The sequence below is a fragment of the Eleginops maclovinus genome, chromosome 4, assembly GCF_036324505.1.
Source record: "Eleginops maclovinus isolate JMC-PN-2008 ecotype Puerto Natales chromosome 4, JC_Emac_rtc_rv5, whole genome shotgun sequence".
Lineage (NCBI taxonomy): Eukaryota > Metazoa > Chordata > Actinopteri > Perciformes > Eleginopidae > Eleginops > Eleginops maclovinus.
The window spans coordinates 5,226,103-5,242,000 of record NC_086352.1 but is presented as its reverse complement, the minus strand read 5'-3'; the positions used below and the strand labels follow the sequence as shown (position 1 = coordinate 5,242,000).

Genomic DNA, 15,898 nt, shown 5'->3' with positions numbered 1-15,898 from the left:
GCACGGTCACATGACTTCACGTCTCCACCGCTAAGCTAAAGGAGGCTAATGTTGGGCTATAAAGGAACTACAGCACGGTCACATGACTTCACCTCACCACCGCTAAGCTAAAGGAGGCTAATGTTGGGCTATAAAGGAACTACAGCACGGTCACATGACTTCACGTCTCCACCGCTAAGCTAAAGGTGGCTAATGTTGGGCTATATAGGAACTACAGCACGGTCACATGTGGAAAGACACGTTTCTTACAATCAAATTCTCTGAGTCAGTAATAAAGATCACACCGCTCAGAAGGTAGTATACACTTTTTGACCGACAGTGGGGACTGGAAGGATTTTATTTAATACCTTTTCTCCACCTTTAAAGTGTTTTAATGCCTGAACACACACTGCTGCTGATGTAACTAAATCATTTCCCAATTTAGTGCCAATAAAGCATCTGCCTTTGTTAATGTGTTCTGGTGTTTGGCTCCCTCTGGCGGTCACACTCCTCTTCCACCTCATATTTTTGCGACAGTACTGGTGTCTTTACGGCAGTACACCACAACATCTGACAGCATGGCTACCGCGGCGCAGGAGGATTTACCGGAGACCCGGGAGAGTCCAGCGGCCGGGGGAGACAGCGGGACACCGGGGGGTGACACCGGGACACCGGGGGCTGCTGCTGCCCGGGACAAACCGGTGTGTCTGATCGTGCTGGGGATGGCGGGCTCCGGGAAAACCACCTTCGTTCAGGTGAGTTAGCACCGGGAGCTAACGGGAGCTAACATGGGCTAGCTGCTTCTGCCAGCTGTTAAACAGTATTAATACAGTATTAAAAACGGTATATAAACAGTATTAAAAACAGTATATAAACAGTATTAAAAACGGTATATAAACAGTATTAAAAACGGTATATAAACAGTATTAAAAACGGTATATAAACAGTATTAATACAGTATTAAAAACGGTATATAAACAGTATTAATACAGTATTAAAAACGGTATATAAACAGTATTAATACAGTATTAAAAACGGTATATAAACAGTATTAAAAACGGTATATAAACAGTATTAATACAGTATTAAAAACGGTATATAAACAGTATTAAAAACGGTATATAAACAGTATTAAAAACGGTATATAAACAGTATTAATACAGTATTAAAAACGGTATATAAACAGTATTAATACAGTATTAAAAACGGTATATAAACAGTATTAATACAGTATTAAAAACGGTATATAAACAGTATTAAAAACGGTATATAAACAGTATTAATACAGTATTAAAAACGGTATATAAACAGTATTAAAAACGGTATATAAACAGAATTAATACAGTATTAAAAACGGTATATAAACAGTATTAATACAGTATTAAAAACGGTGTCAGTACAGGTTTGAGAGGTACCTGTTCACAAAGATAAATACATACACACTGTTCCAAGTTACTGTGAGATGTCAGTAGATAATAACAGTTGAAATACGCTATAAGAACAGCATGATATAGTATTACAAGCAGACTGAAAACAGTGTTTACCTTCGTGGTAACTTTCCATCACCATGCAGCTTTGGTTTGACTGCTCAGTAAACATTTAGTTTACATTTTGACCCAATTCAGTTTTTATTGGTCAGTAAACATAGTTTCCATGAGGAGAAAGCGCATGTGTGAGTTGGAAGAAGCTTGAATTAAATGAACCACAGATGCTTTACAGTTGAGAAAACACCACTAGTTTTCAATTCCAGAAAGAGGCCATACCTGTCCTCTTCTGTGGGCGGATTTGGATCATTCAGATTGGACAGGTTATTTATTTGTAATATAATTGTCCACAGTAGAGGTAATAATGTTCCTCTCTGTGTCCAATGGTAGCAACACTGCTCTTGGCAGTGAACATCAGATCAGATATGGCCTCTTTCTGGTTAAACCTGTAATTGGTTTTACTGAAAATGTCAGAAATGGATTCAGCATCCTCAATAACCCCCGAATCTGCCAAGACTTTTCTTAACTATTGTCTGCATAATCTCTTAATGGTAATTAACACAACTTGTGTCAATTGTTTCTCTGTGCTGGGGACTCCTGCTAAACCTTTCTAACATACACTTTGGGGTCCTCTCCCTCTCGCTGAGCTGGCACCAGAATAAAAGGAGAAATGTGTTCCCTGCAGAGGCTGACGGCTCACCTTCACACCCGTAAATCTCCTCCTTACGTCATCAACCTGGACCCCGCTGTGCACGAGGTCCCGTTCCCTGCAAATATCGGTGAGAACACACACACACACACACACACACACACACACCCCTTGTTAGAGGGGAGTATTTTGTCCCCCCCGTCTCCCTGTAGCTTCAGTCTGTGCTTCCTCCTGCAGACATCAGAGACACGGTGAACTATAAGGAGGTGATGAAGCAGTACGGACTCGGACCCAACGGAGGCATCGTCACCTCCCTCAACCTGTTCGCCACGCGCTTCGACCAGGTGATCACAGCTCCCATTTATTTAGAAATGTAGTTAAATTAAAATAGAATTAAGAAATATTTATACAATCAAAGCAGAGATGGAATAATTATATTTATGTGAACAAGAAACATTTTGCAATATTAAGATAAAATAGGCCGATTGTCGAACCTCAGATTGAAGAGGAACAATGTGGATTTCGTCCTGGTCCTGGAACGACGGACCAGCTTTTTACTCTCACAAGGATCCTGGAGGGGGCCTGGGAGTACGCTCATCTGGTCTACATGTGCTTTGTGGATTTGGAGGAGGCGTATGACCGGGTCCCCAGGGAGATACTGTGGGAGGTGCTGCTGAGTATGGGGTGAGGGGGTCTCTACTCAGGGCCATCCAATGTCTGTACTCCCAAAGCGAGAGCTGTGTCCGGGTCCTCGGTAGCACGTCGGACCGATTTCCGGTGAGGGTTGGCATCCGCCAGGGCTGCGCTTTGTCACCAATCCTGTTTGTGATATTCATGGACAGGATTTCGAGGCGTAGTCGTGGGGGAGGGGGTCTGCAGTTCGGTGGGCTAAGGATTGCACCACTGCTTTTTGCAGATGATGTGGTCCTAGTGGCTTCATCGGTCTGTGACCTTCAGCACTCACTGGATCGGTTCGCGACTGTGAAGCGGCTGGGATGAGGATCAGCACCTCCAAATGTGAGGCCATGGTTCTCAGCAGGAAACCGATGGACTGTCCACTCCAGGTAGGGAATGAAGCCTTACCCCAAGTGAAGGAGTTCAAGTATCTCGGGGTCTTGTTCTCGAGTGAGGGAACAATGGAGCGTGAGATGGGCCGGAGAATCGGAGCAGCGGGAGCGGTACTGCAGTCGCTTTACCGCACCGTTGTGAGGAAAAGAGAGCTGAGCCAGAAGGCAAAGCTCTCGGTCTACTGGGCCATCTTCGTTCCTACCCTCACCTATGGTCATGAAGGATGGGTCATGACCGAAAGAACGAGATCGCGGATACAAACGGCCGAAATGGGATTTCTCCGCAGGGTGGCTGGCGTCTCCCTTAGGGATAAGGTGAGAAGTTCAGTCATCCGGGAGGGACTCGGAGTAGAACCGCTGCTCCTTTGCGTTGAGGTGGTTTGGGCTCCTCCCTAGGGAGGTGTTCCAGGCACGTCCAGCTGGGAAGAGACCGAGGGGTAGACCTAGGACCAGGTGGAGAGATTATATCTCTTCGGTGGCCTGGGAGCGCCTTAGAATCCCCCAGTCAGAGCTGGTTGATGTGGCCAGGGAAAGAGAAGTTTGGGTCTCTCTGCTGGAGCTGTTACCTCCGAGACCCTGACGGATAATCGGGAGAAGATGGATGGAAGTTAAAATAGGCTGTGAAAGATATATGTATACTTACATAAGGATTTTAATAAAAGATAAAAACACATTTGAAAACAATAAAATATATTTATAAAATCATAAAAAGTTCAAAGAAGGAAAAGCTGGAATCCTGAGATGCTGTGTTTGTGTTCCTCAGGTGATGCAGTTCTTAGAGAAGAAGCAGCAGAACCACCGGTCAGTACCACCCGGTGAACTTCTGTAACGTGAACATTTCATTTAAAACAGCCGAGTCAGCGTTCGTGTCATGCTGTGTCTGATGACCTCTGACCTCTGCAGGTACATCCTGATTGACACCCCGGGTCAGATTGAGGTCTTCACCTGGTCTGCGTCTGGAACCATCATCACCGAGACTCTGGTGAGCATCCCTCCGTTTATATTCCAGGTTTCATATGTTCAGGCCTCTTTCATTAACAAATTCAGAGCTGAAAACTTTTGAACAATTATTTCAGATGAACGAAATGAAGAAGTACATTTCATTTCTCAACACATTCAGTTTTTAAATAACCGCTTTTACTTTTGCATTTTTGTTCAGTTACCTTTTTAATTTACGGTCATTTTTATTACTTATTTCTCATCTATGAAATATTCTTCATAAAGGTCCTTCTTCTTCTTCTTCTTCTCCTTCTTCTCCTTCTTCTTCTTCTTCTCCTTCTTCTTCTTCTTCTTCTTCTTCTTCTTCTTCTTCTTCTTCTTCTTCTTCTTCCGGTGCATGCTGGGAGATTTCGGAGTGTGAGCGAAAGAAAAGAGCGACGCTATATAGCAAAACTTTTTCCGTTTTTACTTGTTTATGGGTGTTAGTTTAATATAGTTTATCGGTGATAGGTTACTTTGCTTAATTTTGGGGTCTTTTGGTGCTGGTTTTGGGGTGTTTTGCGGGCTTCTCCTGCCGGTGTCTCGCCGGCCGGCGTCTGACGCCATGGTGAATGGAGACTTTGCCAGACTCACTCGGAAGCACGGCATCAAAATATCGGCCGGCTTCCCATGCACTGTGGAGGATATCGGGCTGGCTGTGGGGGAGAAGGTCGGACACAGCAGCATTAAGTCCCTGGCGCGGATGAACAGTGCGGTCGTGATCTTTCTGGACCAGGTGGAGAAAGTGAACCGCGTTATCGAGACAGGCATCACGGTGAGTGAAATGTTTGTGCGGGTGCAGCCGCTGACGCTCCCTGCAACCAAAGTGGTTTTATCCAACGTCCCTCCCTTCATAACTGATGAGTTCCTCAGTAGAGAGCTATCCAGACACGGGAAACTTGTTTCTCCGGTGAAGAAGATGCTGTCTGGGTGTAAGTCTCAGTTACTGAAGCACGTGGTGTCTCATCGCAGGCAAGTCTATATGATACTTAACAATCGGAACGCGGAGCTCAACCTCCGTTTTCACGTTAAAGTAGATGATTATGACTACGTGATTTTTGCAACCTCATCGGTTATGAAGTGTTTTGGTTGCGGGGAAGAGGGGCACACCGTGAGTGCCTGTCCGGGGCGCGGGGACTCGGCTCCGCCTGGTCCGGATGTCACTTCTGCCTCCGCGCCGGGGCCGGCTGCGGCCGGGCCGGTTGTAGTGGAGCAGCGGGCGGCTGCGGTTGCTGAAGGTGGGGTGTCTCCAGCGGCGGTGTCCGCTGGTGCGGCCGCCGTGGTGGTTGAGGGCTCCCCTCCGGAGGCGGCGGCTGCTGCTGAGGGAGGGGTGTCTCCAGCGAAGGTGGCCGTTAACGCGGCTGCTGTGGTGGTGGGGGGCTCCCCTCCGGAGGCGGCGGCGGCTGCTGAGGGAGGGGTGTCTCCAGCGACGGTGGCCGTTGATGTGGCCGCTGTGGCGGTGGGGGGCTCCCCTCCGGAGGCGGCCGCGGCTGCTGACAGCGCCGCTGCGCCGGAGCAGCCGGCTGTTGCTGTGTCTGGCGGGGCATGCGGGGGTGTTGCACAGGGTGTGGGTGATGGTAAGGATGTTCACGAAAGGGAGGTTGTGGTTTTGTGTAGAGGTGAAGAAAATCAGGTGGTGGGAGAAAAAGAAAAAAAAATGGTGAAAAAAACACAAGAAAAAACTGAGGTAATCGAAAAAATGGTAGAGACGGGTGAAGTCTGCCAAACACAGGAGGAAAATATGGTGAAAACAGGAGAGGAGAGGAAAACATGGGGTGAGCAGGTGGAGATTGCTGAGATGGAGGATGAAGAGGTGGCAACAGCAATAGCAACAACAAAAAAGACTGCCAATAAACGCAGAAGCACGAGGAACAACGCACCTACTCTTAGAAAGAGTAGCAAAGTGGTGAGCGAGGGAAAGAAAGGAAGAGAGCAAGGGCAGACAGATGAGAGTGGGGATGAGTGTGTGTCAGACGGCAGTGACGTGATAGGGTTCAGTGACAGTCAAAAGGGAAAAATGTACACAGCGGAAATGATAAAAAACTATCTACTGCAGACAAAGAACCAGCATGGGGTAGTTGTGGAAGACTATTTCCCAGATTTGGTTGTTTTTTGTTCTTCGGCCAAGTTCCATCTTAGTCGAAAAGAGGAGTCTGCCTTCACAGAACAGGAAGCTTGGAGACTAAAGAAACTGGTGCATAAAGTACGAAGACAGATAAGCAGCAATGAAGTTAAAACCCCTTATGTGTGTTTTATTTAACTTATTTGTTTTTATTGTTGTATGCACTACCTCACTCACAATGGACACTTTTAGAGTGGGAAGCCTGAACGTCAATGGAGCCAGAGAGCTAAGAAAGAGGGCGTTAGTTTATCAAACAGCAAGTATAAAACATGTCGACGTGCTTTTTTTACAGGAGACGCACAGCGACGGTGGTAATGAGAATGAGTGGAAAAAAGAGTGGGAGGGGGAAGTCATTTTAAGCCACAGCACCTCTCTCAGTGGAGGGGTGGGCTTCCTTCTCTCCAAGTCTTTTAATCCTGTCTCACTGGAGGTCGAGCAGTTTATCAAGGGGAGGTTGCTTTTAATAAAAGCAAGGTTTGACCTTTTTACGGCTGTTTTTATAAATGTGTATGCTCCAACAAACGGTGCAGAGAGGAAGCTGTTTTTACAAAAAGTTAATGATGTTTTAAACGGCTGTGCCACGGAGGACTTTTTATTCTTGGGTGGGGATTTTAATTGTACGGAAAATGCATCTTTAGATCGCAACCATGCAGAGCCGCATCCAGCATCCCAGCATGCTCTGAGGCAGCTGGTCCACTCCCACGGCCTGGTGGATGTATGGAGAAGGATGCACACAGACGATAGGCAGTACACCTGGTCCCACATCCGAGAGAATAGGATTTCATCAGCCAGACTAGATCGCATTTATTGCTTTAAGCATCATTTTAACACTTTTAAAATGTGCAGTATACTCCCTGCTGGTTTTACAGATCACTCTTTGCTTCTATGTAATGTTTTTATCAGAAATGTTTTACCGAGAAGTGCTTATTGGCATTTTAATTCGGTTTTAACATTTGATAGACATTTTAAAGAGGCCCTCACTTATTTCTGGAGTGTTTTTAGACAGAGGAAGGGAGAGTTTAGCAGTCTTAGGCAGTGGTGGGACCATGGTAAGACTGAGATAAGAATGCTCTGTCAACAGCACACCCTCAATGTCACACAGGACAACATCAGATCTATGAAAGACCTGGAGAGTGATATAGTGGAACTAGAAACAATAAGCGAGTCCACAGGAGATCGAGGATATATTGAAATCCTCAAAGAGAAAAAGATGGCTCTAGCCAGCCTGCTGGACGTTAAAGTTCAGGGTGCACTGGTCAGGTCCCGGTTTTTAAACATAAACGAGATGGATGCCCCCACTAGTTTCTTCTTTGGCCTGGAGAAAAAGAATGGACAGGGGCGGGTAATCCACTCACTGCTGTCAGACACAGGGCAGGAATTAACAGAGCCAAGCCAGATCAGGAGGCGAGCTGTGAGTTTTTATTCCACCCTCTACACGAGTGAGTACAACGAGGACGAAACGCTGTCAGAGGAGTTTTGTGCAGAACTACCTCAGGTCTCTGAGGAGGCCAACTCACAGCTCGCAGGGCCGTTGACAACGCAGGAGTTGCAGGCCGCACTGCAAGGCATGCAGGGACGGCGGGCTCCTGGTATCGACGGCCTCTCGGTTGAGTTTTTTAAAGCCTATTGGGACATCTTGTCTCATGACCTGTTAGATGTTTTTAACGAGAGTCTGGCCTCTGGCTCTATGCCAATGTCCTGCAGCAGAGCGGTGATCACGCTGCTGCCAAAAAAAGGGAACTTGCAGGACATCAAAAACTGGCGCCCTGTGTCTTTGCTGTGTGTGGATTACAAGCTTCTGTCCAAGGCTTTGGCCACCAGGTTGGGGAGAGCTATTGAGCAGGTCATCCATCGGGACCAGACCTACTGTGTGCCCGGCAGGTCCATGGTGGACAATGTTCACCTGATTCGAGATGTTTTGGAGGTCTCCAGCTCATTGGGCATTGATACTGGTCTGATTTCTCTAGATCAGGAAAAGGCTTTTGACCGCGTTGAGCACAGCTTCCTCTGGAAAGTAATGCAGAAGTTTGGGTTCAGCGCTGGTTTCATAGCTAAGATCAAAGTGTTGTACAATAAGATTGAGAGTGTGCTGAAGTTCAACGGTGGGCTGTGTGCTCCTTTTAGAGTGTGTAGAGGGGTCCGGCAGGGCTGTGCTCTGTCTGGGATGCTCTATGCACTCTCCCTAGAACCCCTCCTCTGCAAAATACGCTCTAAATTACAAGGGCTGTTTTTACCTGGTTTTAATGGAAGCACGGTTTTATCTGCGTATGCGGACGACATCGCTGTTTTTATTAGTGACCAGAGGGATGCAGACATTTTAACCAACATTGTGACAGATTTTGGTTCAGCATCGGCAGCGAGGGTCAATTGGAAGAAGAGCGAGGCCCTCGCTGTCGGTGAGTGGCGTGGCGGTCTCCCAGTTCTCCCCCAGGGAATGACATGGAAAAGAGATGGCATAAAGTACCTGGGGGTGTTTGTAGGGAACACAAATATAGTCCAGAAGAACTGGGAGAACGTCACAGAGAAAATTGAAGAAAAACTGTCCAAATGGAAGTGGCTGCTACCGCAGATGTCTTTTAAAGGTAGAGTGTTGGTTTTAAACAACCTTGTGGCATCCCAACTGTGGCACCGCCTCACCTGTGTAGACCCTCCCTCAGGCCTACTGGCCCAAATTCAAAAGAGATTGGTAGATTTCTTTTGGGATGGGCTACACTGGGTGCCACAGGGGGTGCTGTTTTTACCTAGAGAGGAGGGGGGACAGGGCCTTGTCCACCTGGCCAGCCGAACAGCCACCTTTAGAGTGCAGTTTCTGCAAAGGTATCTTACCGGCCCGGCTGATTTGGTGTGGAGAGATGTGAGCAGCTGCATTCTGAGACGCGTGAGTAACCTGGGGCTGGATGCTGCTCTGTTTTTAACTGATTTAACCATTTTAAAGTTAAGTGGGTTACCTCCCTTTTATCAAGGTGTTTTTAAGTCTTGGGCCCTTTTTAACCATAGAAGGTGTCCAAAGACTGACTCTCTGCACTGGTTGTTAAAAGAGCCTCTGATTCATGGAGCCAGGCTGGACGTTAGCTGCAGCGAGACACCAGGACTGGCGGTGGTGCTGCGCAGATCTGGGACCCTGAGCCTTCAGCAGGTGGTGGAAGCAGCGGGGCCGGAGCTGAGCGATGACCGGGCCTTGGGCTCTCTGCTGGGTCTACACTCTGTCCGGGTGGCCCAGAGGATCCTGCAACTCTGGAGCCGGAGCCTCTGCGCTGAGGAGCAGAGACTGTTAAGGAGCTACGGACAGGGCAGAGCCAAACCAGACCCAACAGACCCTTTCCCGGAGATATACCTGAGCCCAGGGCTCGGAGAGCTGACGGGCCCCCTGCTCAAGGTTGCAAACCCAGAGAAAATGAGCATACACAAAGCTGACAAAAAGACTATATACACGAACATTGTAAAAGCTATCAACAAAAATGGACTGAAGGACAGGGCCTCCACTGTGTGGAGCACTAGACTGGGTGCCGGAAACGGACCAGGCCCACAGTGGAGGACTCTGTACAAACCCCCCTTAAAGAAACGTACTGCCGACCTCCAGTGGAGAATTTTACACGGCGCTATCGCCTCCAACTCTTTTATCTCTGTCATCAATCCTGCTGTCAGTAACAACTGTCCATTTTGTGGTTTTAGAGAGACTGTCTTCCATGTTTTTACAGAGTGCCAGAGACTCACGGGTTTCTTCTCTCTTTTAACATTGGTTTTTAGTCTTTTTAGTATAGCTTTTACAGAGAGCGTGTTTATCATGGGAGCGCCATACAAAAAGACAAACAAAGAAAAGTGGCAGCTCCTAAACTACCTCTCTGGTGAGGCTAAAATGGCTATATACCTAAGTAGGAAGAACAGAGTGGAAAACAAAAAGGGACAAGAAGCAAAAGCGATCTGGCTGTGCAACATCAGAGCCAGACTCTGGCTAGAGCATCGTTTTTATAAACACATTGGGGACTTGGAAGCTTTTAAACAACGGTGGTGTTATGAAGATATTGTATGTTCTGTGGTTAATGATGATTTGCACTTTACACAAGTTTTTAAGGCTTAGCTTTTTTATTTACCTATTCTAGGTTCTTCTTCTTCTTCTTCTTCTCTTCTTCTTCTTCTCTTCTTCTTCTTCTTCTTCTTCTTCTTCTTCTTCTTCTTCTTCTCTTCTTGTCTTCTTTATTTCAAGTCATTTTCTCTAATAAAAAAAGACACTTATGATTATATCTTTGTATTTTGTAATGCTATTTATTCAGTACTGATAATCTACTGATATGTTCCAGGCCTCGTCCTTCCCGTGCGTAGTGATCTACGTCATGGACACGTCCCGCAGCGTCAGCCCCGTCACCTTCATGTCCAACATGCTGTACGCCTGCAGGTAACACATTACACCACCTCTACCACACCCGCCTCAGGAACAAAGACCCCCTCTCTTTCTGTCCTGATCCATCTCTCCTGTCTGAAAATGATCTGATCAGATTTTGGACACTTTGTGATGTCACTATGTTTTTGTGGGTTGTGCAACCATTAGCCAATAACCAACCAAAGTTATATCATAAAAATCACTCTGATCCTTCCTCAGCTAAATCGAGATGAAATGCTCTCTGATATATTTGTAAAGGGTGTCCAGCAGGGGGCGCTAGCAGAGCACATAGGATGCTCTTCCTCCCGAACACACGCTGACTGCAGCTGTGTGTAGTAATCACAGCAGTCATTGTGTTGTCCTTTTACTCCCTCCATTTTTAAAGCACATCTCTTCACACTGAACGTTTCTTAAAGAGGATGTTCTCCATGTCAGATGATGTGTGAGGTCTTTCATTTATAGCTAAAACTTCGGAGTAAATGTGAAAATACACTATTTTATTCCTGGTGTATGTTGGGTGGATCTGCTCCAGGAAACGCAGCTGTGAAAATCTGTCCCAGTTTTTCTGTTTCAGCGCGTTGTGTTTTCTCCTCAGTATCCTCTACAAGACCAAGCTGCCCTTCATCGTCGCCATGAACAAGGTGAGGTCACTTCCTGTCTGCTATGGGGGGTTCTGAGTTTTATAATCAGGAACATTTGAATTAATATTTAGAAATATTCAAATATAAAGAAATATTGAAATCATCTTGTAAAATAAATCAGAATCTAATGAATTAAATCAACTACTTCATATAAGAAGTAGCAAAGAGTCAGATGTGCTATGAAAATAGAATCTGGACATGTATAGAGACATGCACTAAAGAAAAATGTGCAAAAACTTTGAGGTGCAACAAAAGTTTAAAGAAACATTTGCAGTAAATTCAGATAAATATAAAAGCGTTCCGAAGTAAAAAATGGAAGAACGTTCAGAAAGTGGAAAGGTATTTATATAAACGCGAGAAGTTAAAACAAATGTGTTCATCCTGAAATCTGCCGTGGTGTGTTGCTATTGAGTAATATATGAATCGTTCAGTTTGTTGTGCTGTTGTTGTTTACCTCTCTGATCAGCTGTTGTCTCTCTGCAGACGGACATCATCGACCACAGCTTCGCCGTGGAGTGGATGCAGGACTTCGAGGTGTTCCAGGACGCTCTGAACCAGGAGACGTCGTACGTCAGTAACCTGACCCGCTCCATGAGCCTGGTGCTGGACGAGTTCTACACCAACCTCAGGGTGAGAGCGGCCCGGAGGGAGAATAGAGCAACACTTGTAGAGATGTCATATAAGAAGTTTAGGTCACAATGAGCAATAATGCATCAAATAATATACAGATATTCATTCAAACTAGAGTTAGAATGAACATTTGCAACAAAAAGATCAAATGGAATAAAATGAGTTGTAATAACTGAAGAATAGTAGAAATAGTGCACGGATAAGAAACAGATATGAACCGTTTATGAAAGTAAAAATAGAATGAAAAGGATTCCATCAAAATAAAACACGTCAAAAGTAAAATATGAATATAATTTAATAATTCAAGTTAAAATAAGATGCTGCTCTCCCATCCTCAGGTGGTGGGCGTGTCCGCGGTGACAGGAAGTGGATTGGACGAGCTGTTTGTTCAGGTGGAGGACGCTGCAGACGAGTACGAGAGGTCTGTGGAAACACATATTTCACATCTCATTTATAAAGATCGGTTTACCTCGAGTAATGGTATTACTTATTAGGTTCACATGTGTCTTTATTTGACCCACATCTGTTTGTATTCTCCTCCTGTTTCCTCAGGGAATATCGACCAGAATATGAAAGGCTCCGCAAACAGCTGGTGAGTGTTTGCTGTCTTCATGTTTGTGTTATGGGATATTATAGGATATAGTTCACGATCTTTCGCCAAAGATGAAGTTGTTGTTACTCTTGTTAGTGTGAACGAGTGAGATTTGTTGTCTGCAGCTGGAGGCTCAGAGCAAGAAGCAGCAGGAGCAGATGGAGCGACTCCGGAAGGATCTGGGAGCCGTGGACATGAAAACACCTACAACAGGTACCAGTAAACAGCGCGTCCTACAGATATGCTGTCTGAACAAAAGTATTGGACCAGGACAAAATCAAGTCTGAGAAAAAAGAATATTTTGAGCAAAAGTCGAATTTCTGAGAGAACATCAACAGTCTGAGTGTTTTGCTGATTAGAGATTGAACTTCTGACTAAAAGAGTACGTTTTTCAGATTAAAGCCAAAATGCTGATAAATAAGTCAATTTTTGAGACAAAAAGGGAAACAAGCCCTGACCTCAACCTCGTTAACCCATTTACTCCTAAAACGGCTCTAAAAGCCAAAGTATAGTAGATACAAACGTCCTTATCTCCTGAGGCTTTTCTGAAACAATACTAAGAATTGGAAACGTCTATGAAAACCTTAATATCAAACCTCTGTAGTACATGCTTTTAAAAGGTAAGACTCACAGGTTGTATTAAAACATGCTCCCTTAGCAATAACATAACAACACATCTTTATAAAATCTCTAAATCAGATTGGTAGGGAAAACATTTGATATGATAAAATCACAAATCACATTTTAAAACATGCCGACACACAGACCAAGGCACCTTGGTATGAGAGAGAGGTGGGAAAGGAGTGGGGAGGGGTGGGAAAGTCCTCTAAAGGATCATCAGGTACAAAAACTTCTACCTCCACCTCCCTCTCAAACCCTCATTCTCTCCCAATTCCAAATCGCTGCCGTCGCTGTCAAAGTATTCGTCGATCGTTGCATTTTTGCCTTTAAAAAAGTTAAAAACAAACGCACCTGAATGTCTGATTGATTGACGTGATTGTCGGCCAACCACACGACATTTGGGTGGTCATGTGGTTTAAAAAACCCAACAACCCACCTCATGTGTATTTGAACCAATGACAGTGCATTATGTGCTGCATGAAAATGACGACAAATCCACAAAGCTGCGCTGCGCAGCATCCGGTACAAATGGGTTAAAAAACCTTTGGGATGAATTAGAACAGAGCTTGCGTGCCAGGCCCTCTCGTCCAATCAGATTCTGACCTCACAAATACTAAATTCTGAGAAAATGTACATTTTGAGAAATAAATCCAAATGTTGAGGAAAAGTAAAGTTATTCAGAAAAACTGAATTCCTAGCAGAAAGTGTCCGAACAGCTCCTCTAGGTGTCATGTGTAGGTGTCCCAATACTTGTGTCCATATAGTGTCTATTACAGGTATATGATCTCAACTCGAGTTAATCCTGATGTTATTCATAAAGACGGTGCTGACATGGCGGGGCCCAGTGACCTCATCATGACACGCGGTAACCCTGCTGACAGCGAGGAGGACGAGGACAGCGACACGGACGACATCGACCACAGAGGTGAGAAAATAAACTTCTGTAATTCAACAATTGAAAGCACCTTGCTGGAAACAGAAACCCTTTAGTCAGTAACAGTAATACATGGTATCCAGCTCTCGTTCTATACCTTCTGTAAGAAATGTTCGTTTATTTGAAGCCCAGGAGTCGGTTTAAAAGAAAGAAAGCAAAACTCCCTTAAAAGTTATAAAAGGAGTGTTTAATAAAAGGATGCAGCAGTAGGTTTTACAAAAGTGTCACAGCTGTGGCTCAATAGCCCGGGACACGCGTCCACAGGCCGCTGACTGAGTGGAGCTCAGCAGTAGTTACTGTCTGGCGGTCCGGAACAAAAGAGAGCTCGGTTCTACAATACAAACATGTTCTATAGAACCACCCCTTTCCGACCATACAATAAACAACTTCAAAATAAGACGTGCTCCGCTCTCGTTGGTTGGTAGCGGGGGCTGGATCCTGTTCTATAGGCTGACGTCGTCGGGGGCGGGTCCTCTTATGACGTCGCCATCTTGTTAGCGAAGTCCTGGAGCTCTGTCCTACAACATTCTATTATGCAATCCTTCTGAGGTTTATCAGGTATTAAACAGGCAACTGTATCATTGCAGCATAATGAGTGAGAGGTAGAGGCGGTGTGTTTAGTCTGTAACTCCACTGGTCCTTCTCCCTCTACTCATATATACAATACAATATTAGCTTTAAGCTATCTGAGGCTAAAAACAACATCCTGTTACTACCGGAAGTGGACAAATATGATCCGTCCAGAAACAGTGAATTATCTTTTAAAGTTCCGCTCCAATATATTGATTATTTCAAACACATAGATGTGCTGTAACATGTATACCCCGTGAAAGAGTGCTATGTCCTCACTACGTACAAAAGCAAAGTATACTCTGTGAAAAACAGACACAACACACACGTTTCAAATCTCAAACCTTTCATTGTCTAGCAACGGAGGAGAGCAAAGAGACGGACGCCTTCGGGAACTTCCTGAAGGACAGGAAGGAAGTGATTCAGGTCCGAAACAGGAAGTGTGCGACCCACGAGGATCCGTGACCTGTAACCTTTGACCCAGAAACTCTGGAAACTACGGAACGTTTTTCCTCCCACTTCCTGTTTGATCAGCTGACCTTGCTCGGTGAAGCTGATAGGCTGCTCCTTCCCCCTGAAGAAAGAAGTTATATTTTTGTACGGAAAGACTCTTCTATTCTGCGTCTCTTGTGTTTTCAGTGATGTTGACTTTTGTTTGTCAAAAACTGAATGGATTTATGACCTGCGAAATGAAAGTGTGATAAAAGTTCAGATTTGGTTTATTGCTCTAAACTTGAACCAGAAACGCACTTAATGCACAGTGTGTTTCAGTCTGCACCAGGGGCCCCGCAGGACTCTGCCCTGGGCCCCTTACTCTTTAGGTTAAATGTCCATATGATGACTGATGTAATAAATCAAATGCATGCAGATGACTCGATCATTTATGTGCATGCCGAGAAACAAAACTGCATTTTGTGTGCAGATTTATTTGTGACAAAAAGCCAAGGTTTGTGAATTCGAGTTGATTAGCTCGCTGAAGCATCGACACTCAGATTAGAGATGGGTCGATCAGAAACCTAAAATGTCTAACAGTCAAAGAAGTTCATTTGTGGAAAAGTTTTGAAACTATTAAACGAAACATTTAGGAATTCTTTTATTGGAATCGCAGTTAAAGGTGCAATTCCCTCCCTCTGACCAGTGTTTCTGTTCTACTTCTATATTGTCCTCTGCTTTTATAGGAATATAGTCATTTGAAGCTGCACTACTGCATGTGGATTTTGATGAAATTCAGACGAGCTTTTGTTACTTCAGAG

General features: G+C 45.0%; 1 protein-coding gene across 1 annotated transcript; it reads left to right on the top strand.

The window, feature by feature from the left end:
- The first annotated feature begins 544 nt into the window (after positions 1-544).
- On the top strand, positions 545-15,512 carry gpn1 (GPN-loop GTPase 1). The gene is made up of 13 exons (XM_063882257.1): positions 545-734; positions 2,149-2,242; positions 2,350-2,456; positions 3,943-3,980; positions 4,083-4,161; positions 10,578-10,672; positions 11,253-11,298; positions 11,782-11,928; positions 12,267-12,349; positions 12,481-12,520; positions 12,646-12,733; positions 13,962-14,066; positions 15,004-15,512. The coding sequence occupies exons 1-13, from the start codon at positions 558-560 to the stop codon at positions 15,108-15,110; spliced, it is 1,206 nt and encodes a 401-aa protein (XP_063738327.1). The 5' UTR covers positions 545-557; the 3' UTR covers positions 15,111-15,512.
- Positions 15,513-15,898: the final 386 nt, after the last annotated feature.

Excerpts from the sequence above, each read along its gene's own strand:
- gpn1 (XM_063882257.1), top strand. The coding sequence starts at position 558 with ATGGCTACCGCGGCGCAGGAGGATTTACCGGAGACCCGGGAGAGTCCA. Across the intron at positions 11,929-12,266 it reads AGTTCTACACCAACCTCAGG|GTGGTGGGCGTGTCCGCGGT; the intron begins GTGAGAGCGGCC and ends TCCCATCCTCAG. Across the intron at positions 12,350-12,480 it reads GCTGCAGACGAGTACGAGAG|GGAATATCGACCAGAATATG; the intron begins GTCTGTGGAAAC and ends CTGTTTCCTCAG.